Raw genomic sequence first — 25,867 nt, forward strand, 5'->3', positions numbered from 1 at the left:
AAAGACTGGCGCGGCACGGGGAAAAGAAGCATGCATGCGAAACACACGACGTCTGGTTCGAGTCCCCCTTCGCTACCACCTAGAAATTGCAGTTTGGTTCCGGTCCGGTCCTTTCCCTCCGGGGGTCAAGTGGGGTCTGAGATCTCTCAGCCTGTGCGGGAGGCCACGGGGCCCGGGCCCACCCTCCCGCCAGCCGAGGGCCCAGCCTCCCCGTTCCCTCCCGGCCCGGCCCCGCGGCCCCTCCCGCCGCTCTCCCTCCTTCTCCGCAGCCGGGCCAGCCCGCTGCTCACTTGAGCAAGTCCTTGGACTCGGCCGACAGCCGGGCCATGTTGGCGGTGGAGAGAGCGGACAGGTGCGGCGCCGGCGGCATCTGGCAGATGGTGCAGGGGCAGGGCAGCCCGGCCCAGTGCTGGAAGCCGCTGCCCAGCTGCAGCGCGGGCGGCGTGGAGGGCGCCTTGAGCAGCGAGTGGGGCGGCCGAATGGTGCCGATGGCGGGCAGCGAGGCGGCGGACAACGGGGACGAGGCGTTACCCGACGACAGCGCGCCGCCCAGGATGGGGTGCACCGGGTGCACGGCGTTGGCGGCGTGCGCCGGGTGGCCGGCCGAGTGGCCCATCGTCCCGCAGTGGAAGGCCGAGTGGTGGCCCCCGTAGATCTCTCCCACCAACCTCTTCATCTCCTCCAGGGAGCTGGTGAGCATCAGGATGTAGTTTCTGGCCAGCAGGAGCGTGGCGATCTTGGAGAGCTTGCGCACCGAGGGCCCGTGCGCGTAGGGCATGACCTCGCGCAGCCCGTCCATGGCGAGGTTCAGGTCGTGCATCCGCTTGCGCTCGCGTCCGTTGATCTTCAGCCGCAACTGCTGCAGGTCCTGCTCCGACAGCTGCTTCTTGATTTTGTACTTGCTGCTCTCACCTGCGGCCTTGGCGCCGGCCCGCGAGAGGCTTTCCCCGGGCATCTTCTGCACCAGGTCGCCCTGCGTGGAGGAGACCGAGTTGAGACGGCTCTCCTGGTGGTGGTGGTGTCGGTGGTGGTGGTCCCTCAGATACATCTCATCCATGTCCGGAGAGGAAGCTCTGCTGGAGACAGAGCTCGAATCAGAATTCATTTTATTACAGGGGATGCGTCCCAACCGCGGGGAGGCTTGAGGCGGGAAATTAAAGAAAATCTTGAGTTAAAAAAAAAAATCTGCACAGCCCAGCAACCCCACTGCTCAGCGACAAGACGTGAGGAGAAAAGCTGAGGCACTGCCTTCCCCGCCTTTCTCCCTCCCACTCCCCTCTCTCTGGGTAGGCAGTTCCCTGGACAGCTAGTTGGTGTGTGCTTGAACTAACCTCGCGCTGAAAAAGAGGGGCTTTTATAGAGTTGCGGCGGAGAGAAGAGACAAAAGAAACCCTCCTATCTATCCTGGGCTGGTTAGGATGACGTGCCATCATTCAGGGCGGTGCGCTTTGCTGTCCCATTTAGCAAGGATTCCTATTCATATTCATCGCGGGCCGCCCCGGGACACCTCTGCTGAGAACCGCTAGGAGCCCCCAGGCACAAACCCCTGATGGACACACTCACCGCTCCAGCTCACGCCTTCCCGATTTTTTAAAAAAACTTGCTTCCAACCCAAGCCCCTTCTCAATTTCCCTAAGCAAATCACACCTAAGACACCGAAGGAAGGGGAGGAAAGGGGCTAGGAAGGCTGGCAGGGATGCCTCCGCGTTTGGAGAAAGGAATTGAAACATTCTTGCTCCTCCCTTTCATAGCTACGCTCAATTTTGCACAAATGTGGGCACAGAAGTCCGAACGGAACGGTTTCAGGGGCAGAGGCGGATGGAGGGCAGGTTCCACGGGCAGGTGGGGGTTGGGAGGACGAGATGGCAGTCGAAGTGCGTTCTCTCGTTTTTGTTTTTTTTTTAATTAGTTCTCTTTTCATAAACAGATAGTGTGTTCATTCTGTTAACTGGGCCCTTCTGGTGTGGCTTCCACGGGATAGTCATATCTGGCGCTGGGTTTGGCCGTGACACGGCTGTGGAGATGGGTCTATAGCTTTCTATGTCTTTTCTTTGGTTTTAAAGAAATTGAAAGAATTTCAGCGTTGCCCAATTCTCTAACTTCTTAGACCTGGACCCGTGAAAAATAAAATAAATCCTAGTGTTTACAAGAAGAGCCTATTTAAGAAGCGGAAGGGAAGAAAACGAGCCGAGGGAGCGGGAGGAAATGAGGGATTGGAAAGCTTCCCGGGAACTCCGGAGTGTTCCTGCTCGGGCTTCCCGGGCGACGCGGACCCGTGTGGGGCAGTCCCGGGCCCGCAGCTGGCGGTCTCTGTTCCCCGGGCGGAATGCGAGGCGGGCCGGGGAAAGCTGCAGCTCTGGGTCAGTAATAAACTACATGCGTGTGTGTGTGTGTGTGTGTGTGTGTGTGTGTGTGTGTGTGTGTGCGCGCGCGCGCGCGCGCGCGCGACTCGGCAGCGAAAGGGCCTGGGAGAGGCTCTGTGCGCGCGCGTGGGCACTGAGGGCCAGCGCAGTGTTTCTGCGGATCCGGACCAGGCCTGGCGTTTGGAGCTTTCAGTGCGAGTGCCTAGGTCGGCGCCGGTGTTTCCTCTCCCTTGCTGTGTTTTTGTTACTCGGGAATAGCTAAGCTGAGTGAGGGGTGGGAAGGCAGAAATCCCCGGAAGGGAGAGAGCCCCAGGGCGGCCTCTAAGAGGACCTGGCCACCGCCGCGCTCTGGGCGCGGAGGAACCGAAGACAGACACTAGGTTGTGCTGTGTCTGGGTGCAAAGTGTGACACTGAGACTATCCGGAACCCTCGGGTAGTTAGGGCTTCCGTCCGCGCGGCACTCGCTGCAGGTCTCCAGGACGCGCGAGGAGGAGGAGGAGGATGGAAAGCAGCACTGGCAGCACCAGTTGGCTGGGGAGATGCACCATTGGAACAGATGTTTGTTTGTTTGTTTGTTTCTATACCAAACTTTGCTTCTCTGTAAAAAGAAAAGAAAATGGCCAGCAGTCCATCGCCAAGGCCAGGACTTCAGTGCCCGTGAAATTTGGACACAAGCATCTTATCCTCCAACAGCCTCCTCCTCCATGGAAGAAAAGTTTCTTACCGTGGAGAAACCAACAAATGCCATTGATTGTGGAAAGGTTGATGTCCAAACGCACTCCTAATATCCAAGCCGAAGGAATGTTTCTTAACTCACTAGACTGGCCCATTTTAGCTCAGGGACACTTACCCCCCCCCCCCCCCCATGTGAAAAGGGGTTCCAGAGAATCCGACAGAAGCTGGGGGAGAGGCATGGTCCAGACAACAACCCTCAGAGGCTTGCCTGCTAAGCAAGTGGGGGTGGGGGTGGAGGTGGAGGTGGGGTGGGGGCGGGGAGCGCTCCACTGTAGGCAAAGTGGCTTCCCCGCCTCTGGGCAGTGCTCCAGACCGCCCCGCCAGCCTCCTGAGCCTCCTCCCCGACCCCTTGGCATTGACTTGTCTTTCCCAGGCCCCAGCTGGGAATGCTGCTTTCCAGTTTTGTACCAAAACAAAGCCTGTTTAGAGCAGAAGGGTTGCAAGTGAAGAAGTAGAAAAATCATGCTAATGAAAGATATTCTACCTTATTAAAAATCCCCAATTTTCTCCATGGACAACATGAAATAAAGTGTAAAATTCCCCCACATTAATCGAGAAGATTGCAGGGGAAAAGACGGTGGGGGGGGGGGGGGCGGGGGGAGCAGTCCTCGAAATCCAAGTGAACAACTCACTTGCAGGACCAGAAAGAGAGGGGCCAGGGTTCCGAGAGTACGAACCAGAGATCTCTCTTCCTGGGCACAGCCTTTCCGCCGACCTCCACCAGCTCCCAGGGGGGCTGAGTTGGGCGGGGAAGGGGGCCGGGGCCTCCGCCTGCACTAACCCCTCCACCCCCAAAGGGTTGGTAGCCCCAGTGGCTTGGCGAAGCTTACGTGGCAGACCTGCCATGTCCAGGCCCAGCCCGTCGGTCGCCGTCCGGGACACAGAGCGCCCTCTCCTTTCTGGATGCCCTCTGCTTTCCCGAAGGGCCGCCGGGAGCGCCAGGCAAGCACTTTTAGGGAGGCCTTCCAGGGGGCCCAGGCTGTCCTCGGACCCTCGTTCCTCAGTCTCTATTTCTCGGAGAGATTAACTACGAGAAGCGGGAAAATACAGGAGCCACAACTTTGCTCGCAGTGAAATGGGTTGATACTCGCCCAGGTTCCAAAGGCGAAGGCGCCCGCCGGGCAGCTCCGGCTCTGCTCCCCAGCTTGGCCCTCGGGATAAGCCCAGAACCAGAGAAGGGGCAGGCGCGGAGCGCAGGAGCGCGAGCTGACCGAGTTTTTCCAAGGGTCTCTGCCCAGCGCCCCCCGGGTGTGTGCCGGGAGGAGAGAGTAAAGGCGTCGGCGATGGGCAGAAGCTGCTGAAGCAGCCCCAAGGGGCCCTAGCCAGAGAGGCGCCGTGACCTTGGCCCTGGCCGGGGGCCCGTTTCGGGGGATCAGACTGGCCGCGAGCCGGAGCGAGCCAAGCAGCGGCGGCGCCGAGCCGCGCTCTCGCGGGCCACACCCCGAGTCCCGGCTGCGCAGCGGCGGCGCGGAGGCTGGGTCCTTCTCTGGCAACAGGTGCGTCCCAAGGCCTGCGGGCTGCTCCCCGCCCAGCAGTCCGGGCTCTGGGAGAAGCCTGTGAGTTTCCCAGCCTGTGGACAACACCTGAAAGCAGCGGCGCGGCGCGGGGACCTGGTCGGAAGAGCAGCCCAGCCTTCCCCGCGCGCCCCGGGCGCACAGCCTCAGCTCTGAGATTCCCAGGGACCGCACGCTCCTGAGGCTCCTCGCATTTCCTGACAACGCCCCCCCCCCCCGCCCCCCGTCACCGGGGACCGTCCCTTACCCGGTGCCGGGTGCGTGCCGCTCGGTGCCAGGCGCCCACCGCTCCCTGCGCCAGCCACGGAGGTGCTCTCCAGCAGCTGCCGGCTCTGCCTAAGGCCGAGGCGATTTGGGCTCAGGAGCAACCCTCCCCCCAAAACCCTCCGAGGAGTCCAGCGGCAAGTGTCGCGCTGGCTGACCTGCCGGGAGGCTACTGCGCGGAGGCGGTCCATCAGCAAGGTCCAGGGGCTCCTGTGGATCGCCAAGCCTCAAACTTGACCAACAGAAACTTTGGCCCAGACCGGACGGCGGGAGGCGGCCCTGCGGTCTTCACCTTTTAACCCAATCCCTCTTTCAAAACCAAAAAGATAAAAGGGAACCCCAGAAAGCTCTAAAGATGTGCCGTCATGGGCAACCGGAGAAATAGTCTGAAAACTAGTTGACCACGAGGAACTTCTTACAAAGTACTTTCTGTCTTTAACTGAGTAAAACAATCGCTTCACAACAATAGCAGTAAGGGGGCGGGGCGCGTCAGTCAAGGCTGTTAGGTGGATCTAAGAAGTCGTTACCAAAAGGGGAAAAAAAATAAATAAAAGACAACAGGTATTTAAAAATCAAATGTCAAAATAAATCACAGCCAAGCAGGAATCGTCTCTCGCAGCAGCACATCCCTGCTGATGGAGTTGTGGCTAGGGACGGGACCCCAGACCCCCAGTCAGAGACGCCAGCATTGAAACCCCAGCAATTAAATAGGTGCTAGAAGGGTCCCAGAGAATGGATCTGGTCCGACTGAGCAAAATGTTTCAGTTTTCTGGGTTGCCCCATATTTTGCATAATATCTTGAACACTCATTGGTCTGCCCAGTATTTCTCCTTTTCTTTTTTAAATCTGATTTTCATACAGCAAAAAATAGCAGAAGTTGAAGGACAGCAGAATTTGATGAGGGGATAGTAACTGCTTTTTTGCAATGTTGGATGTGAGATTGGAAGATGCAAGGTAGTACCAGAATAGCATAAATTGATGAGTCGCTAATTATGTGAATATATAGACAAGTTAATACATTGGCAGAAGAAGTTTGATTTTAATGATGCATAAGCAGCAAGTCTGGCTAGAACTTACAGACTCATTACAATTATTTAAAGACTGACTAAAGTCAAAGGAGATATGAACGTCTGGGCTTCATTTGTAGGATTTTGCTCAATTAGTGAGCATAGTTCAGTACTCTCTCTCTCTCTCCTTTTTTCCCCCCATTCCGGTAATATCTGCTCAATTGCCAAAACCTCTACTGAGTTTCCCACATAAGCCTATAAATTTAAAACATTTTTTCTCAAGATTGGAATGTTTAAGTTGATTTAAATATCACTAGTGATCAATCATGTAAACCAATGAGTTATGTTAAAATTTGCATACTTACACACATTCTTGGCATGTGTCCTGACATTGTGGATTTGTGGTTCCATTAATACCAATAGTTTAAGAACCACCAGATGATTTCAAGTTAGTATTTTATTGTTATTAATTTAATTCTTTTGTGACCTTATAGTTAAAGCTACTATATATAATTTCATATCTTAACATAAAGTAGCACAGAATATGAAATTCTCCTTTTTATTATTGGAAGTTATTACACCATCTCCTTGGTACATCCTATTAGATAGTTAAATATTGCTGTACTCTTTGCTAACATGCTTAAGGAATTTAGTTTTATTTTAGAGATAAATATTCTATTAGAAATAAATATGTTAGGTAGCATATTCATAATTTTCATTTTCTGTTCAATAATATTCAGGTTTATACAAAAAGTATATACTACACTTGATCTTAGCCAAAAGGCTGAGAAGCGATTATACAAAAAGTATATAAATAAAAGATACCACAAAGGCATTAGAATGTAAGAACCTATGTTTAGAGCAAGAGAGGATAAAAGAGATGCTAACACTTGTGTCATCAACTTATTATGCTACCTTTTCATTATCGGTATCTATACTTGTACATTCTGAAACATACATGTATATTTGCATAAAGTTAAATACATTAAAATGTTTATTTGAAGCCTTTTAGTCCTAAATGAAAAGGAAAAAATTATTTTTCAGATGATAATAAAGACAAAGTTTTATATATCTGTTCATAAATAGAGTTGTATTTAAATGTTATGTGGACTCTTAACAAATATAGATTTACATACATAATTAAGGACTCTGCTACTGAATCCTGAAAAGTCAAAATGGCAGTTTTCAAAAATCGACATTTCCATGACTGATTGATTTTATACAGAATCTCTGATATGGACCAGGTGGACTCTGCTCCATTATTTCTAAAAGCAAATGAAAATGTCTTTCCTCATTAGTCCATTGTATTTTTCTATTTATAGCTAAGTCTTGTTTTGTTTTCATAACACCAACAACATGAATGTAAAGTTTCTAAGACCAAATTGTCACTATTTACAATATTGGCTGAATTTTCATCTTTACACTATATTATAATATGTAATAAAACTTAAGCAATTATCCAGGCAATACAAACCTCAGGTTACTTTTATTTAGGTTTGTGTGGGGGTGTGGAGGGGTAGAGAGGGAGAAAGCAGATTGGAAACAAACCATTACTCAAAGTTTCTAGATATTTATCATTCTGTATTTTACATGCAGATAACTCTGAGTCTGCTATTTAACAATTGAAATGATATTCTCAATAGTACTCTCAAGATCTGGATGTAAAAACAGTCCATATATTTGGAATATGTTATTTTTTACAACATAAACTAATAATGAAAATAATTATCTTTTTATAACATGACATTAAGATATCGATGAAACTTGATAATTTTCCAAACCCTCGTATTTCCTTAGTAATTTCAATTATCTTGTAACCATTGATAATAGGAAATAGAAGAATATTGAACTACTTATATTTACAGAGGTGATTATTTCAATTAGATACTTTATCACTTTGTTTTTCTTTCTTTTTATTATGGCAAGTATAATAAATACAAGTAGGCTTTCAGAAAAAAACAACTCCTTTGAAATGAGAAGGACCAGGAAGAGAAGGAGTGTGTAGTAAATATTGTGTACATGTCCTTAGTTTACAATACACAAACTTAATCCTACTCTTAAGTGCACTTAATGGAGTTGTTTGTATGAAAGCACTCCCAAAATATGTGTTTATTTAGAAATGTATGGAAATTGTGACATTGATGCTGATATAATATTCTAATATAGAGCACATCTGTGGCTATTTTTCTAAGTCAGAGGTGTAGCCAGTTTGAAATAAAATCAATGCCCAGAAGACTCTGGCACTCTCACTCACCAGTCATGCATCTGCCATACGTGAAGCCAGTCAGATTGCGTGAGATAGAGCTGTGAGAATGAACACTGAGCAATCCTTGGGGGATGGTACTTCTGAGTACTGGGATGGCTCAGAAAGTGCTGTGGAGGTGAAGCGGAAAACTGAGAACGCTACCAGACTGAAACGCTGCTAAGGAAAATAATTTTTGAAAGTCAATACTGTAGATATCCTAGTGCTGCTGGACAGTGTTCCCAAACAAGTTCTTCATTTTTTCTATTGCTAAGAAGAAGAAAAATAAGAGAACTTTCAACTTTATATTGAAGGACAACATCAGTGTCCTAATTGCTCATAATGCAATTATGTAATACAATTACTTAAATAAGAATATGAAACTAGAAATTCATAGTGAGAAAAAATGTTTTTATTTTGTCAGCATGATTTATAAGCTTATTTAAAATTATTTGCAGAGTAAAAATTCTTTTTCTCTGAACAAGAACTTTTATATGTGATTTATTTGTATAAAAAGGAATCAAATGCAATCGTGTAATTTTCAAGTACACTTGCTATAATTGCCCTGTCTCTTCATCTTTATCAAAGTTTTGCCTGCTGTAAAAGTAAAGAAGTGGAGCGCAGCTCTTTTGCTCCCATTAGATTTATTAATTAAAGTAATTATATTAAATAGAAAATAATGCCCCAAACAGACACCCATTAGAAAAATATTGCTAGAAGATCTATGTGGCAGGAAAGATGTTGACCAAGAGCCTATAACCAATTTGCCTTAAGGGTTTTAAGTAGCTGCAAAAACTAAAACCCAAAGGGCATATGCAGATTGGAGTTGAAAACCTTTTTTAAGACAGGACTAGAATAACAAGGGAATAGTCCCTCTCCATGTCTGTGGTGTCCTTCATGTCCCTTTGATAAAGCCATCAATAACAAAGGGGACAAAAATAAACATCAGCAAATAATGTAAATGCATAAAGAATACTGTGTAGTTTTTTTTTTTTTTTAATAAGTTGTCTTCTGGCCAAAGCTTGAAAATACCATGAGCTTATAGAAAAGATGAGCTCTTAGAGAGCTATAAATAAGATATCTTGATAATTCTTAAGTTGTAAACAGAAATGCCACTTCCCCATTAATGAGAGGGCCCACTTTATGCTATGAAAACCAGAGGCAGATATTATACTTGAAAGACTTCACAACCCATCAAATTTCTTGGGTAGGAGTTGCTGCTTACCAGCTGTGCAGACTTACACAAGTTTCTTACTACTTCTGAACTTCTATCTTGTCATCTGCACAATGAAATTAATATCATGACAGATGCCATTGTGAGGATTAGATAATAGTGTTTTGCAAACCTTTTAAAATCACAATTTTGAAAAAAAATTCTTATTTTATCGTCTGTATATGTTCTTACCAGTCCACAATCTTTGTTCATCTTTATTCTTTTATAGCTTGCCTTATAAAAATATTATCCTGGTAGTCTTTTTAAATTTTTCTCTTACCTCCCCTCACTGTTAAGACAGGGACCCATTCTTTCCTATGCCCTTACCACTTGGCAAGCTGAGAATTCGTAATGTAAGAACACCAAGGTACCTCTCAGAAGTTGGAGTATATACCTGGAACGTGTTGTGGCTTTTAAAAATAAAATTGAGGTATAGAATCCACTAGTTTTAGGAGGCAGTATGACAAGTTCTCGGTCCCTCTAAATAACATGCTAGGGAGAAAGCCAAATGAAAACAGAGTTTTAACGAAAAGGCAGTTATCTGCAGAGTCAAATTCTCTTGATAGGTCTGGTGAGAGGAAAACTGAGATTTATCAATGTGGAAGTCATTGACAATCTATGATAAAAACAGTTTTAATGGTATAGTGGGGGTAGTAGTCACAATGGAGTAAATTTGAGAAAAGGCGGGATGGAAAAAATGGAAAATGTAACAATAAAAACTCTTTCAAATAGTTTTGCTAAAAGAGAAGCAGAAAAATTATACAATACTGGAGCCGTATTTCTTTTGTTTTTTGAAGATGGTAGAAATGACAACATGCTTGTATATTTATGGGAATAATCTAGTAGTAAGAAGAAGCTGATGATGCAGAGGAGAGAGGGGACAATTGCTAGACCCATGCCCTTGAGTAGGTGAGAAGGGGTGGACACCACATACAAGTAGAGGGGAAAGGCCTTTCATAGGAACACAGAAAGGATAGCGAAAAGGAAGGCAATGCATAGACCCAGATGCAGGGATGTAGGTGGAAGTGGGGGTTGGTGCTTTCAGAAGATTTCTTCTTTTAACCCTATTTCCTCAAATATTGTTAAGAAACAAAGTCACAGCCGAAAGTGAGAACTGGGGAATGAGATATTGAGGATTTAAAGAGACAAAAGCTATGAACCAATCTTTTAGGAGAATGGGAAGTAAGTGGACTAAGAACTATAGAGGGGTTGTCACATCACACATACATGAAGATTACACTATGGGCACTGCCATTTAGTCATCCACTGGCTAGAAAGGACCCTGACACTGGGGATCCTGGGCCTACCACACAGATACCACCAGTTGCTTGTCCAAGTCACTCCTCATTTTCTTCCTTGTAAACAGATGTCTATTTTGTGAACATGAGGTTGCATGAAAATGAAAAGCCAACCTATTGGCAGAGCAGAAGGGAAGCAAAGAGCAAGCACTGATTAAACCCCAGAGCAGATCTGGATCAACTTCCCAACAATCTTTTTACTGAATCTAATAAATGTCTTAAATTGTTAAAGCCACTTACTTGGGTATTCTATTACTAGCAGCCATATGCATTTTAACTGATATCCCTAGATTTCAAAGTGATAACCAACATTATAAAATTTTATGCACAGTGCATGGCTATACTAGTATAAAGAACTCAGTTCCCAATTTCTTCCAAAATAAAGTACATACATTTCAAAATATTACTGAGATCCCATTTTGGGGTTTATATCCAAGAGTTGAAAGCATTATTCATGAATAGCCAGAGTGGAAGCAACCAAAATGCCATTGGTAAATGAATGGATAAGCAAAATGTGGTATATACATACAATCGAATATCACTCAATTTTAAGAAGGAAGGAAATTCTGACTAATGCAACAACATGGGTGAGGACATTATACCAGGTGAAATTAGGGAGTCACAAAAAGGCAAATACTGTAAGATTCCTGGATAGGAGCTGCTGCTTACCAGCTGTACAGACTTACACAAGTTTCTTACTATTTCTGAACTTACACCTTGTCATTTGTATAATGAAATTGATACTCATGACATATGCCATTGTGAGGGTTAAATAATAGTGTTTTGCAAACATTTTAAAGTCATACTTTTGAAAAAAATTTTTCTTACCTTATCTCAGTACATATTCTTACCAATTCACAACCTTTGTTCAGCTTTATTCTCTTATAGTTTGCCTTATAAAAATGCTATCCTGGTATTCTTTTTAAAATTTCTCTTATCTCCCCTCACTATTAAGATAGGGACTTGATAAAGGTTAACATCTAATTCATAACAGATTTGGGACTGGATCCCAGGTCCAATAACAGCTAGTGTAAACTTTCTCCATTAATAAAATGAATTTAGAAAGAGACTTATCCTTAGTAAAGGAGCATGATTTTTAGCACCACCTGATCTTATAATCAAGGTTTCATGTTGCTAAGTAAAATATACAATATAATATAATCTAGAGAAAAACTTTTCTTACATATTTGCTAATGGGAGTTATGGAATCAGTGGTGATACAATATAATCCAAAAATGGTAGTTATTTACCATGTTATTTTGCTCCTTTATAGAAGAAAATGGGCCTTTTTAGGAATAGGAGATTGAAGGGGCATGGGGGTGGGTGGGGAGAGAATATATTGATAAGAAAATAGTTCTGTTGCATTGAACTATTATAACAGAGGTGATGGGGAGGTGTCTACTTTTGTCTCCACAGAAAGTATAAGGAACAATTTCATAATCTCAACAGCTTTTTTCAGATTTCAAGTATAATTCTACTACATTTTCCTTTATTTTCCATTACCCAGAGTACCCCTGACCCCTCAACACCAACAAATTAAAACAAATCAAACCTCTGCTATATGTCATTGCTGCAAAGCTGAGTGTCATTGTTACACTTGTGCAAATAGAGCCATGAATATTTTGCAAGGGAGATCCTGAAGAAACGCCTATATATAAAACAGTAAATCACAACTGGGAAAGAGACCTGCTGTAAACACACACTCTGTGGCATGTTACTTGGAACACCAACCACCATCAAAATGCAGAAGTTTGTGATTCCAGGGCCTGGGAGCACTGCTATTTGTTTCCCCAGATTTGAGGCCACAGAGGCTGGACTGGATTAAACCTAAGAGGAATCTGTTTATCCCTTCTGCTTTAAACACCAATCAAAAGCCCTGGTCCCCTCTTGAAGGTGCTGAAATGCAAAGCAAGCTCCCCGTTCCTTTTCTCTCTCTTGGTGGCATTTGAAAGTGTAAAGCTTTGAATACCAATTGCTTGAACTGGACATATGTGAATCTCTTCTAATCCTACTAATCCTGTCCCCAAGTGCTTCTTTGTATGTGGAGGCAGCACACATAGATCTAAGTAAAAGTGGCCATAATCCTGGAAATGTGGAAAAATGTCCCAGTGTGAGAGATGCGAGAGGGAGAACTCCCTGCCAGAGGGACCTGCTGAAGAAGCTATTGTGTCAGTTCAAGGAAAAGAGAGGCGATGGAGGGGCCCTCTCACCTTTTCTGAGCTCCTGGGAGGAGAGCAAACCCACACAGCAGGCATCCTCCCTTGCAAACAGCCTTCATGCACTTGAGCAAACTCACAGAACTGAGACAGTTTCTAAAGGCTGAGAAATTCCCCCCGGCGGCTGCTTTCAGTGTCTTGAACCCAGCAGGCCAGGCCTGCCAATGTGCAGACTTCATTAAGCCCCAGAATTTCCTTTTAAACAGCCGGCGTGTTTACAGATTTCTGAGCGGCTGCTCCAGCTGCAAACAGAGCGGAGAGGGGCAGACATGTTTGTTGAAAACCCAAGAAATAAAATAATCCTACAGACACTACCTTCTCAAGACCTTTCCAATAGACAGAGAAAGAGAGTAAGTTTCTAAATTTTTTTTCTGTTTTGCCAAAACGACTTGTGATTCTCTTCTGACTGGCTGCCTGCAGTTGTCAGTTAGGAGCCCGGCAGCTTTTGAACTTTCTAAAGGAAATGTGGCTGCATGGCCATCCTCATGAAGAATGCCTGAATCCACCCATTCACAATAATAACTTCTGCAAACAGACTATTTTAAAGTTTGCAGAATATTTGATTACTGATTTCTGAGTCAAGTTATATGGGCAGAGTGCTGATTAACAATAGAAGTGTTGCATTCAAAATTTTTTTGAAATTTTCAATTTTACAAACCTTGTGAGAAGGAGGTTATGGGTATTGCTATTGCCACTTGATGAAAAAGGTATCACAATTATTTATTAAACACAGTTCATTTATCTGAATAGATATGGTTTTTTTTTCAACTCAAAGGGGCCTAAAATATTTTTAAAGAACCATCAGTACAATGCCCCCTTCAAGTGGTTACAACAATTTAAAGTCGTATCAGGAAACACAATTCAAACATCTTTATTTCTTCTACTGTGTTGGGTTCATTGTTGTTGCTGTGCATTTGTTCTTTTTAAAAATTATTGTTATTAAAAACTAGGTGAAAAATTTTAGGCAGAGGATATTCCAAAGCCCAAGACTTGGCAAGAAAACGGTTTTACTACATTTAATATCAAAAGAGAAAATAGTGCCATAAATAAATGAAATAAAGTACTGTGGAAAACAAGAAATAGGCCCAAAATGGAAATAGGCCCAATAAGTCTCACATTACCAACTGGAGACTTAGTCAGAAGATTCCAGAAATAGAATCTTAAACCAGTCCATCAGGAATTGCCTGATCAATAATCATTAGGCAATCTGCCTGAGACCCTACCATGCCCTAAAAGGAAAGTAACTTTGCAATAACCAACCCACGTTTTTTGCCTCATATACCTTCCTTGTCCTATTCCCTGTGTCTATAAAAGTCTTTTTGTTTTGTACAGCTCCTCAGGGCTCCTTTCTGTCTGGTGGGTTGAATGCTGCCTGATTCACATCAATTTTTGCTCTAATAAACTCTTAAATTTTTTAATATGCCTCTTTATCTTTTAACAACACATAATATAACCACAGAGATGTCCAACTTCTACACCTGAGAGAAAAAAGTTAAGTATGAATGGAAACAGTAGCCTTGACAATGGTATAAAAAACAAAACAAAACAAAATAAACCAATAACCTTTCTCATCCCCCCCCCCAAGAGACCAATTATTTTAACAAAACGTATTCTGTGTCAGGCACTATTCTAAGGGACTTACAAATATTAACTAATTGAAGCATCATAATAGTCCCATAGCATGTACTGTAATTGTTCCCATTTTATAGATGAGGAAAATGAGGTAGGCAGAGGCAGGGTAACTTGCCCCAGGCCCATGGTCCCTGAGCAACCTGTGATGCACCCAGGCAGGCTGGCTCCTGGCCTCCCCGCAGCTGCCTCTGCTTCCAATATACCTATTCTGAACATATTGCTATTTATGCTGCTAGATTTCAAATTTACAATATTTAAAAAAAAACACACACCGTAAGCCCTTTAAAGGCATTAGTAACAAGATAAAAAAAATGATTTTGCTGCATCTCTTGGTAACAAATTCCAGTATAAATGGGAATCTCAGCAAGCTAAACAAATATCTTTGTAATTGGCTAACCAAACTCTAAGAAAGCTCCTAAAGAAGGTAATGTCATTCAAATCCATTGAATTCATCTACATGTTTCAGACACCTAGGAACTATTTCTCAACAGTGTGGTTTGAGAGACCTCTACAAAGTGATGTAGAACACTTATTTAGACCAGATTTGTGACTTTGGAAAACATGTTTCTCCAACATGTGTGTCAGTTTCCTTATCTCTAAAAGAACCTCAAAGGTCCAGTCTCTAAAACATTTGTGATTCTATAACTTTTGAAAATTCAGACAATAGCAACAGTAAACCGAGTAGTACAAAATAAATAAATAAATAAAGACTACAGCGTCAGTAGACTGTAAGTTAAATACTACTTGGCCTTGGGATTCAGTTATCTGTGCCGGACACCTCTTGTTCCTTGCCTCACACCTTCTCATCCCACCTTTTCCTAAAGCCATTGCTGTTGGTAAGCAGCTTCACACATGGGTGCCTGACAGCTTTCATGTCTGGCTTTGTTTGCACCAAGGCCTCTGTGATGCCAGCATCGGCCTTGCACATGCACAGACCTGGAAGGGTAAGGGACTTGACAGCCCATGATCAAATGACATCCCTTAACCCAGGATCAGTGAGAGAGGCCAGTCAATGGGTACCTATGTTTCTCTTTTTTCCCTGGGTCCTGCATGGTCAGTGCCCCAGTTACTCACAGTGGTCACCAACTGGGCATTGTACTGGCTATATGGTGTGAGCTTTTAATGATCAAACCTTGTATTGTGGTAAAATGAACATCCATTGTCATGGCCACACCAATTAGGCCGTCCAACCTGGTGACAAGGACTTTGGTATGGGGGAAGGCACTAAAAGAAGGGACAAGCAGGCAGCCCTGTGCTATGCACAAGGTAACTGCAGCAGAACATCACACAGAGAGAAAAGGCAGCCCAGGGTAGTTCCTTCAAATAGCTTTCCGCTGCAACACCTTCTTACAAGCGCCCGGCACAAATGAACATTAGTATTTTACAGATGGCCAGTTCCCCTCTTTTGTTTCCACACAGTGTTTTAGTGGCTCAGTTTAATTGCTACTATTCCTTAAGTGAAGGTTACTTAGGGAAGTTGATTGGAAATGCCATTCTATTCTTAATCATCTGTCTACAGCTGTGGCAGAGCCATTAGCATTGTCAGAAGGATGGGATTGCAAGTCCCCTTCTCCTGCAGTTAGCCTATCCATCCAGTCTGTGCCAGGAGGTGAGTTTTAAGGAGACATTGCCTCTAACTCCACTCTTGAAAAGGAGCCTGCATTTTGGTTGACCTTGTAATTATAGGCTCTCAACCTTCTATCTTCCCTGAACATTTGCCATGACTTGGAAGTTCTGCCATTCTTTTCTCCTACAGTCTTCTATTATGAAAAACACTAGAGGCCTGGTGCATGAAATTCATGCACCCAGCGGGGGGCGGGTGGGATCCCTCAGCCCATCCTGCACCCTTTCGCAGTCTGGGAGCCCTTGGGGGATGTCCAACTGATGGCTTAGGCCTGCTCCCTGCAGTCTGGGAGTGGGCCTAAGCAGGCAGTCAGACATCCTTAGCGCTGCCGCTGAGGCAGGAGACGCTCCCACCATTGCTGCTGCGCTTGTCAGCCGTGAGCCTGGCTTCTGGCTGAGTGGTGCTCCCCCTGTGAGAGTGCACTGACCACCAGGGGGTAACTCCTGCATTGAGTGGGATCAGGCCAAAACTGGCTCTTCAACATCCCCCGAGGGGTCCCGGATTGCAAGAGGGGTGCAGGTCAGGCCGAGGGACCCCACCGGTGCATGATCGAGGCAGGGGAGGGATGTGGGAGGTTGGCCAATCTGGGAGGGACTGCGTGAGGGCTCCAGGGTGTGTCCAGCCCGTCTTACTCAGTCCTGATTGGCCAGACCCCAGCAGCAAGCTAACCTACCAGTCAGAGCATCTGCCCTCTGGTTGTCAGTACATGTCATAGCAAGTAGTTGTGCAGACTTAGCATATCATTAGCATATTAAGCTTTGATTGGTTGAACGGATGACCGGACACTTAGCATATTAGGCTTTTATTATATAGGATTACATCTTCTAATGTAGCTTTTTTTTTCCATCTTCCCCAATGAAACACTGCAACCATTAAACATTAACTCCCCATTCTTCTCTCCTCACCCTCCATCCCTAACAACCACCATTCTACTTTTTGATTCTCAATTTGACTACTCTAGGTAACTTATATAAGTAGAATCATACAAGAACTGTCCTTTTGTCATTGGCTTATTTTATTTAGCATATCCTTAAGGTTTATTCATATTGTAGCATGCATTAGTTCCTTTCTTTTCAAGACTGAAAATGATTTTATTGTATGTATGTATATATCACACTTAGCTTATCCATTCATCCCTCAGTGGACACTTGGGTTACTTCTCCCTTTTGACTATTGTGAATAATGTTGCTATAAACATGGGTGTACAAATATCTACTTAAGTCTCTGATTTCATTTTGAGGGGATATATATCCAGAAGAGAATTGTTGGATCACATGGTAATTCTATGATTAATTTTTTGAGGAAACACAGCAGCCCATACCATTGTACATTCCCAGTAGTAATGCACAAAGTTTCCAATTTCTCCATATCTTTGCCAACACTAGTCACTTTCTGGTTTGTTTACTTTTTGTTTATAAATATCCTAATGGGTGTGAAGTGGTATTTCATTCTGGCTCTTTATCCTATCACATTGGTCTATAGGTCTGTCTGTATGTTAGTATCACACTGTTTTGATACCATAGTTTTGTAGTAAATTTTGAAGTCAAGAAGTATGAGCTCCAGCTTCGTTCTTCATTTTTAAGATTGTCTTGGCCATTCAAGATCCCTTAAGGCTCTATATAAATTTTAGGGTAAGTTTTTCTGTTTTTACGGAATAAATCATTGGAATTTTGGTAGAGATTGCATTGAACCTGTACATTGTTTTGGGTAGTGTTGATATCTTAACAATATTAAATCTTCAATTACATGAACACAGGATGTCTTTCCATCTGTTTGTGTCTTTTTTATTTATTTTCATCAATGTTTAGTTTCCAGTGTACATGTATCACCTCCTTGGTTAAATTTATCCCTAAGTATTTTATTCTTTTGATCCTATTGTAAATGGAATTGTTTTCTCAGTTTCCTTCTTAGATATTTTATCTAAAATAGTTTTTAATAAATAAAAATATAACACTTTTACCAAGTTTCCATCCAAATCTTATTCTAAAGATGCTGGTATGATGAACAATGTAAAAAGAGGTTGACCAAAAACCAATCCCATGCCCAGCCAGCATAGGTCAGTGGTTGAGTGTTGACCTATGAACCAAGAGGTCACAGTTCAATTCCTGGTCAGGCACATGCTGGGGTTGTGGGCTCAATTACCAGTGTGGGGCATGCAGGAGTCAGCCAATCAATGATTCTCTCTCATCATTGATGTTGCTATCTCTCTCTCCCTCTCCCTTCCTCTCTGAAATCAATAATAATAATAAAAATTCCCAGCTCCTACATTCCCTCTGATTGATCACGCTTCTGATGGCAGGAAGCCACTAATGAAAATACACAATCCAATTGGAATTTTTTTAAAAAGTAAGAGAGCATTGAGATGTTGTTCTTATATCAAAAATAGTTCATATTTTTAGTATCTGACAGGGTACATCAATCGATTGCCTCCTGCATACCCCCTACGGGGATTGAGCCTGCAACCTAGACATATACCCTGACAGAGAATCAAATTGGTGACCTCCTGATGCATGGGACCACACTCAACCAACTGAGCCACACAGGCCAGGCTAAAATGTACTTTTCTTCAGGGGTGGACATGAATCTGTGGTGGTCAGTAGGCAAAGGCTGAATAGTGGACACCCAAAGCTATAAATGTTGTCTTACAAAACAAGGTCTTAGCAGATGTGATTAAGTTAAGGATCTTGACAGGAAAGATTATCCTGGATTATTTGGGCAGCCCTTAACTCTATTCACAAGTGTGCTTATAAGAAAAAGGTAAAGGGAGATTACACTCAGAAAAGAAGGAGGCAATGTGATCACAGAGGCAGGGACTGGAATAATGCAGTCAAAGGTCAAGAATGTTTGCAACCATTCTGCTCCCTTCAAAAATCAGATAGATCATAGCAAATGATGGTGGATTACTTTGGGTGGCAGCCCCAATTGCAGGTGGCTTTCCAATATAACGTTTTTACAGCAATAGACCAACATAGGTTATTGACCTGCTGAAAGCCTTATTTTTTATTCTATCAAGAGAGAGAATCCAAATAAGTTGTCCCTTTCCAGACAATGCTAGCAGTATATATTCACTCCCTTTCACCAGAACTATATTAATTCTCCTGCTTGCTATCATGATATAGTCTTCAGGGACCCAAATCCTTCACAGTCCACAAAATATCATGCTTGGCCACATGATTGTACATTGGACCTCTTAAGAAAGAAGTGACAAATGTCATGGAATATCTTAATAAAGTGTTACAGGATAGAAGATAAATCCAGTGAAGATTCAGGAACTTGACACATGATGTAATATTTAGTGGTCCATGGTCTTTAATTGTCCTCGCTAGGACAATTCTGCTAAAATAAAATATTGTACCTCATACCTTTTCCCACTAAGAAAGAGGCATTGCACTTACTTGATGTATATCTTTAAATTTTAGAGTTAGTAAATCCCATTTTGGGAATATGTTAATTCACATTAAATTCCTTTATAATAATGTTGCTTCCTGCAAAAGGAAATATAACAATACCTATTGGTGGAGAGAATATAAGATATTAATCTCTTACACATTGCTGATGAAAGTATAAATCGATAGGCAATTTGGAAAGCTGATTGACATTATGCTATAAAGTTGAAATTCACATGTCCTTTGACTTGGCTTTCCTCTTTTAATAAGGTATCATGTATATGGAAACATGCAGAAAAAATTTTTGTCACTGTTCATAATAACAAAGCAAAGGAATTGTGTAAATTAATTGGGAGTATTTATATAATGTAATATCATGTAAGTCAAATAAATGAATTATAACATTGAAGCACTATGGATAAATCTTAGCAAGACAATGTTAAATGAAAAAGTAAGTTTCCAGAGATGACGTATAGTATTATGAATTAGAAAGTTAAAAATAAGCAATATACTTTTAGGAATACATATAGATGTGATAGGTTATCAAAATCACCCAACAAGATTCAGGATAGCAGTTGACATGGCTTGAGGGAGACAGGAAGATAAGATGGAGAACAACATTGGTAATAAAAGTTTTGGACAAATATTCTAGTTCTATGTATGGTGGGTAGATTCATGCAGTTCATTATATTATGAAATACAAGTAAACAAATATATAAATAAATAAAAAAGAGCCTTGCATGGGTCAATGATGAGAATGTGTCACGAAACAAGTATTGTGATTGCCCCCATTCTCTATAAAATAAAGTCAGTTCTTTGAATTAAGCTATTGTGTCTATAGAAATTCCCATTAAAAATAAATATCAATGTGAGCCATTATCCTTCCCTTAATATAAAAGTATATGTAAGTTTACATATTCTTGCACAGAGTAGGATACTGAGATTGAGATGCTAGATAAGTGAGATTTGATGAGGAAGGATAGAAAGTTTGGGAAGAACCTGAAAAAGTGAAGGGGCCTGGCCAGAGTGGCTCAGTTGTTGAACATTGTCCTGTGCACCAAAAGGTTGCTGGTTCAATTCCCAGGCAGGGCACATACCTGGCTTACAGGTTGGTTCCCAGTAGGGGCATATATAAGAGGCAACCAATTGATGTTTCTCTCATACATCAACGTTTCTTTCTTTTTCTCTCTAACCAAGTCTTTGGGTGAGGATTTTTTTAAAAAAAGAATAAAGTTGGACCCTTATAAATAAAAAGGTGAAGAGGAGAAATTTCCTCTGAAGGAAAGAGAGGAAGGGTGTTGAGTGGGATGAAGGAGATTTTTAAAAAGTGTGCAGGATTACCTTTCCTTTGTTTAAAATATTATCAAAACCTACCTTTACCCTAGCTAGTTTGGCTCAGTGGATAGAGTGTTGGTCTGTGGACCAAAGGGTCTTGGGTTTGATTCCAGTCAAGGGCACGTACCTTGGTTGTAGACTCCTCCCTAACCAGGGCCCTGGTCAGGGCTGGTGCAGGAGGCAACCAATCGATGTGTTTCTCTCACATCAATGTTTCTCTCTGTCTTTCCCTCTCTCTTCCACTCTCCCTAAATATCAATGGAAAAAAATTATCTGGTGTGGATTAACAAACAAAACAAACAAAACAAACAAACACAAAAAAACCTTGTCCCAACACACTTACTTTCTAATTACTTATTTATTTCCTGAATATAGGAGTTCACAATCTAAGCAAGCATAGTTATATGATTCCAAAGTTTGATTTGAACTATCTTGAGCATGTATTAGGACTCTAAATTTTACTTATAATATTTAGAAAAGAAGATAGATGAAAGTAATACATTCCATAGAGAAAATATTACCCAAATTTGTTGACCATTATTTCTCTCTCTCTCTTTTTTTTTTTAAAGAGGAGGAAAAACATGCAATTATCTCCTGAATTTTAATTTAAATAATTAATCCTAACTGTAAAAAAAATTCTATTGGGACAAATTTTCTTTTTAGTTCATGTCTCCACATTAATATTCTATCCATGATGCCACAGACTTTCTTGTAAGTACTTTTATCTTTCTTTTTTCATAGTATTCAAAGTCAGGAAAGATATTACTTTCCAATAACTAGATTTGGGAAAGTAAAATCTCCATAAGATATAAAAAAATAAAGATTTTTGTTTCCCCCATACTACACAAAAGTTTCAAAGACCTACATATGATTTTAAAATAACAGAAACCAACATACAAAATAAAACAACACAAACACTTCATTAACACATGCTGTTTTGAAATAATCTTAGATCATATTCATTCTAAAGAAGTATAAATGCCAACATAGGATAAGAAATGGTCTGTTTATGTTTGGGCCATGTTTATAACAGTCACGATTTTATGAAGCCTTTAAGAGTTTGGCTTCTCTTTGCAGCAAGACTGTGTGTCAAGTATAATGCTTCTCTTGGACCTGTAGGAATACGAACAAAAAGATGAAATCCCTTCACTTGCTGCACTTTATTCTGTTGTCACAGTTAAAGCAATATTTATTTTCCTCCTCCCTGCTTCTTACAGGCCCATAGTAAATCAAAAAAGTAAACTCTCAGGTTCATTGTGTAAGGGGCTTACTTCTAGGCCTCTACAGTTGCCACAGTAACTAATTAGAAATTTGCATCTCTAAGAGAATTATTTAATGCTGATGTGTAAGCCCTTTTATTCCTTGGAGCTTGGCCTTTTGCAAGGAAGCTCCTGGTAGATGTTGGGCCTCGAGGTCATACTGTACAAGCGCTGAACGTAGGTGGCCCTGGTTTTCCTTTTTATCTGGATGATTCATACCCAGTGAAGAAAGTGTCTTGCCAGGTCTTTGTTGAATGGTGGGCATCTGAAAGGCGGCACTTGATTCATTTAGGCGCCATTTGTTTTAACCTGTAACTTCTTCCCCATTGCTCATTAGCTAACTCTTGTGTAATTGAGTCATGCATGTTAAACTAGTACAGTTGAGTTATGCCAACCGACCCACCAACAGGAATCTGTCCTTAGACTTGTCATAAAGTCTGAGAAGACAATGTTGCTGAAATGCAAAATGTTTTGCAGATTTGGACAATGTTTACCAGTAATAGGAAGATGAAGGCTTTCCCTGAATAGCGATTCCTTTTCTAAGGTTTAAACCTGTTTTCCCCCGGTGTGGGAAGAAGAGAGAAGCCTTCTCGTGGTGCAAAGACAGAGGCAAAAGGGAAGGGACTGGGGACTCCTGCCTGGGCATCTTTTTCTGAATCCAAGAAAGTGCCGACTACTTTCAACTGCCATCCTGTGCTGTGGGCGCAGGTGAGAGATGCAATCTACAACTGGGGCAAAAAGGAGGAGAAATGTGTTCAGTTCCCCCCAACCTCCTTACCAACTACTCCTACCAAAGTAGGGGAGCCCCTGAGTTTACTGCAGCAAAAGGACAAAACAAATATGCCATCTAAGACAATGACTAAGCTTGTGACCAAGAGTAGATTCGGCACACTGGTGTTCAACGAAGCATTGTAGGCAAAAAGTGGAAGCAGCCCAAGTGTCCATCAACAGGTTTTATGTGGGCAAAAAAAAACGTGGTATAAACATGTAATGGAATCTTATTCAGCCTTAAAAAGGGAGAAAATTCTGACACATCCTGCAATATGGATGGACCTTGAGGACATTATGTTAAAGGAAATAAGCCAGTCACAAAAGGACAAATATTTCCTGACTCGACTCCTAAGAGGTATTTATATACTATAGATTGAATGTTTATATTCCTCCCAAATTTATATGTTGAAACTTAATTCCCAAGGTGAGATGGCTTTTGGAGGTAAGGCCTTTGGGACATGAGTTGATCATGAGGGTAGAGCTTATAAAAGAGACCCCAGACCCCTGGCTGGTGTGGCTCAGCTGGTTGGAGTGTCATCCTGTACACCAAAAGGTGGGGGGTTTGATTCCTGGTCAGGGCACATACCCAGGTTTTGGGTTTAATCCCTAGTTGTACTGTGTGTGGGAGGCAACTGATCAATGTTTCTCTCTCACATTGATGTTTCTCTCTCTCTCTCTCTCTCTCGAGAGAGAGAGAGAGAGAGAGAGAGAGAGATCGATCCCTTACCCCTTCCAGCACATGAAGACACAGCAAGAAATCAGCCATCTATGAACCAGAAAATGGGCTTTTAAAAAACACTGAATGTGCCAGTACCTTAATCTTGGACTTCCCTGCCTCCAGAACTGTGAGAAATAATGGCTGTTGTTTATAAGCCACTCGGTCTTAACTAAGACATCAGAGTAGCCAAATTCACAAAAACAGAACGTAAAATTGTGGTTACCGGAGGCTGAGGGTGGGTGTGGGAATGGGGGGTGGGGAAGGGGAAGTTGTTTAATTAGTTAGTTTCAGTTTTACAAAATGAAAAAGTTCCGGAGATTGGTAGCACAACAATATGAATATATGTAACACTACTGAACTGTACAGTTAAAAATGGTTAAGATGATAAATTTTGTTATGTGTTTACCACAATTTTTTTAAATAACCCAGACTAGATTAAGTAGAAAGGTGGGAAGAACTCCTCTTTGAGGGGAATAAAAGAAAGGTCATCACTCTGATGCCTTCTGCAGAGAAATAGATCAGTTTTGCTTGATTTAAAAGAAGACAGAACAGAGCCAGAGGTACTGGCTTTCCCTGTGGATGGATGGAGCGAACCAACCTTGAGTATATGAAGGCACCAACCTAGAGATGACGGAGGACCAACACTGAGTCTCTGTTCTCACTGCCCTGGCCACAGCACCTGCACATCTGGGGAAACAAACATCTCAAATACCATCTTGCACATGTCCTGGAGGCAGGAGGCACTAATCCTCTAGTTAATAATTGCTTCTTAAAAACTTTTGTTCAAATAAAATGTCTGTGTCTTTTTAAAAATACTGTGAACAAAAAAGATTGTTATTTAAATAATTTTATGTATTTTTGTTTCTATCTTGATTCTACTTCTCAGACTCAAGAAAGCCAATTCTCTGTTAAGAATAATCTGTTTATTTTACGTATAAAAGGATCTCACTTAATTGTGCAGTATATATACGCATTGTTTGGTGAGTTTTACGATTATTAAGGCCTTAGTTCCAGTGCATTTTCCTTGAAGTTAGGAGCTATGGATATCTCTCTAAATTAATGAATTCAAATTATTTTTTAGCTCTATTTACTAGCACAGTGACTAGCAAATTGACATTGTGCTTTAAAACTCAATGAACTCTACTGTATCCAACCAGAACTATATATGTATTTATTTTTTAAATATATTTTTATTGATTTTATAGAAGAAGGGAGAGGGAGGGACAGAATGCCCCCCACTGAGGACCCAGCCCATAACCTGGGTATATGCCCTGACCGGGAATTGAACCATGACTTCCTGGTTCATAGGTCAAGGCTCAACCACTGGGCAGAATTATATTCTTGTCATGAGTCTGTATCTCAAATCAAGTTTTGTAGATCACCAGTAACTTTGTCATTTAATTTTTGCACTCATGTCTAGCTCATTCAAAAGTTTGACCAATAATTAACTTGTGAGGCTTAGAACATTTTCTGAAAACATGCAAAGATACACATCACATATGTCTACACAATTATATTCTATTTTTAAAAATAGTAAAATAAGTTTAAAGGCTGCTTTTAAGATGTGGCCCCTCCATACTACGCTCAGTGGAAATGTCCTAATTTCATAGACTAGAGGGTTCAATTAGTATACCTAATCATGGGCTAATCCGTGGAGAGCTAGATCAGTTTCTCTAGGCTCAAAGTAATTTCATTAACACCTACATCCTACCTTAAGGTAGGAGAAAGAAGTGAATACATGTAACTGATGACTAGGAATGAAAGATAAAACCTGGAATGCCAAAGTCAGAAACATAAACATTATAAAATATATCATTACAAATAAAGTCAACAGAAATGTGCTAAAATGTTTCTAGGGATATTTTCATATTAATTAATTAATTAATTGCCCATCTTTACCCATAAGAATCCTCACCATGACACTCCTGATACCCCACTCAGATGTCTTTTCCTTTCATGAACATACAGAACACTTTCCCTCTTAGAGCACTTGATCCTGTGAGAGCATTTGCTATGTGCTCTGTTTTGTTTTATATTCCTGTTCTGTACTATGTTTTGTTCCTTATTGTATCATCTGAAGGACTTGGCACAATCCCTTGCAAGTGAGATGTCTGATATCAATTCATTGGATTGTGTTTACGTGCATGTCTGAACTGTTTGACTGTTTGCTATGTACATGAACTAGGATGAGTAACCATTGCTAGACTAAACATTTAACATATATGAATTATTTTTTATTAACAACTACTTAAAGATTTTATTTCCAGAAAATAAGATCATTCAAAAACT

At 42.1% G+C, this 25,867-nt stretch overlaps 1 protein-coding gene across 1 annotated transcript; it reads right to left on the reverse strand.

Annotated features, from left to right (window-relative positions):
- Positions 1–286: 286 nt before the first annotated feature.
- OLIG3 (oligodendrocyte transcription factor 3) lies at positions 287–1,105 on the reverse strand (the record flags this gene model as incomplete). Its single annotated transcript, XM_079780649.1, has 1 exon — positions 287–1,105. One exon carries the CDS (start codon positions 1,103–1,105, stop codon positions 287–289), a length of 819 nt encoding a protein of 272 aa, XP_079636775.1.
- Between the last annotated feature and the right edge of the window lie 24,762 nt (positions 1,106–25,867).

The sequence above is a fragment of the Cnephaeus nilssonii genome (genome assembly GCF_951640355.1).
Source record: "Cnephaeus nilssonii genome assembly, chromosome: 9".
NCBI classification, from domain to species: Eukaryota; Metazoa; Chordata; class Mammalia; order Chiroptera; family Vespertilionidae; genus Cnephaeus; species Cnephaeus nilssonii.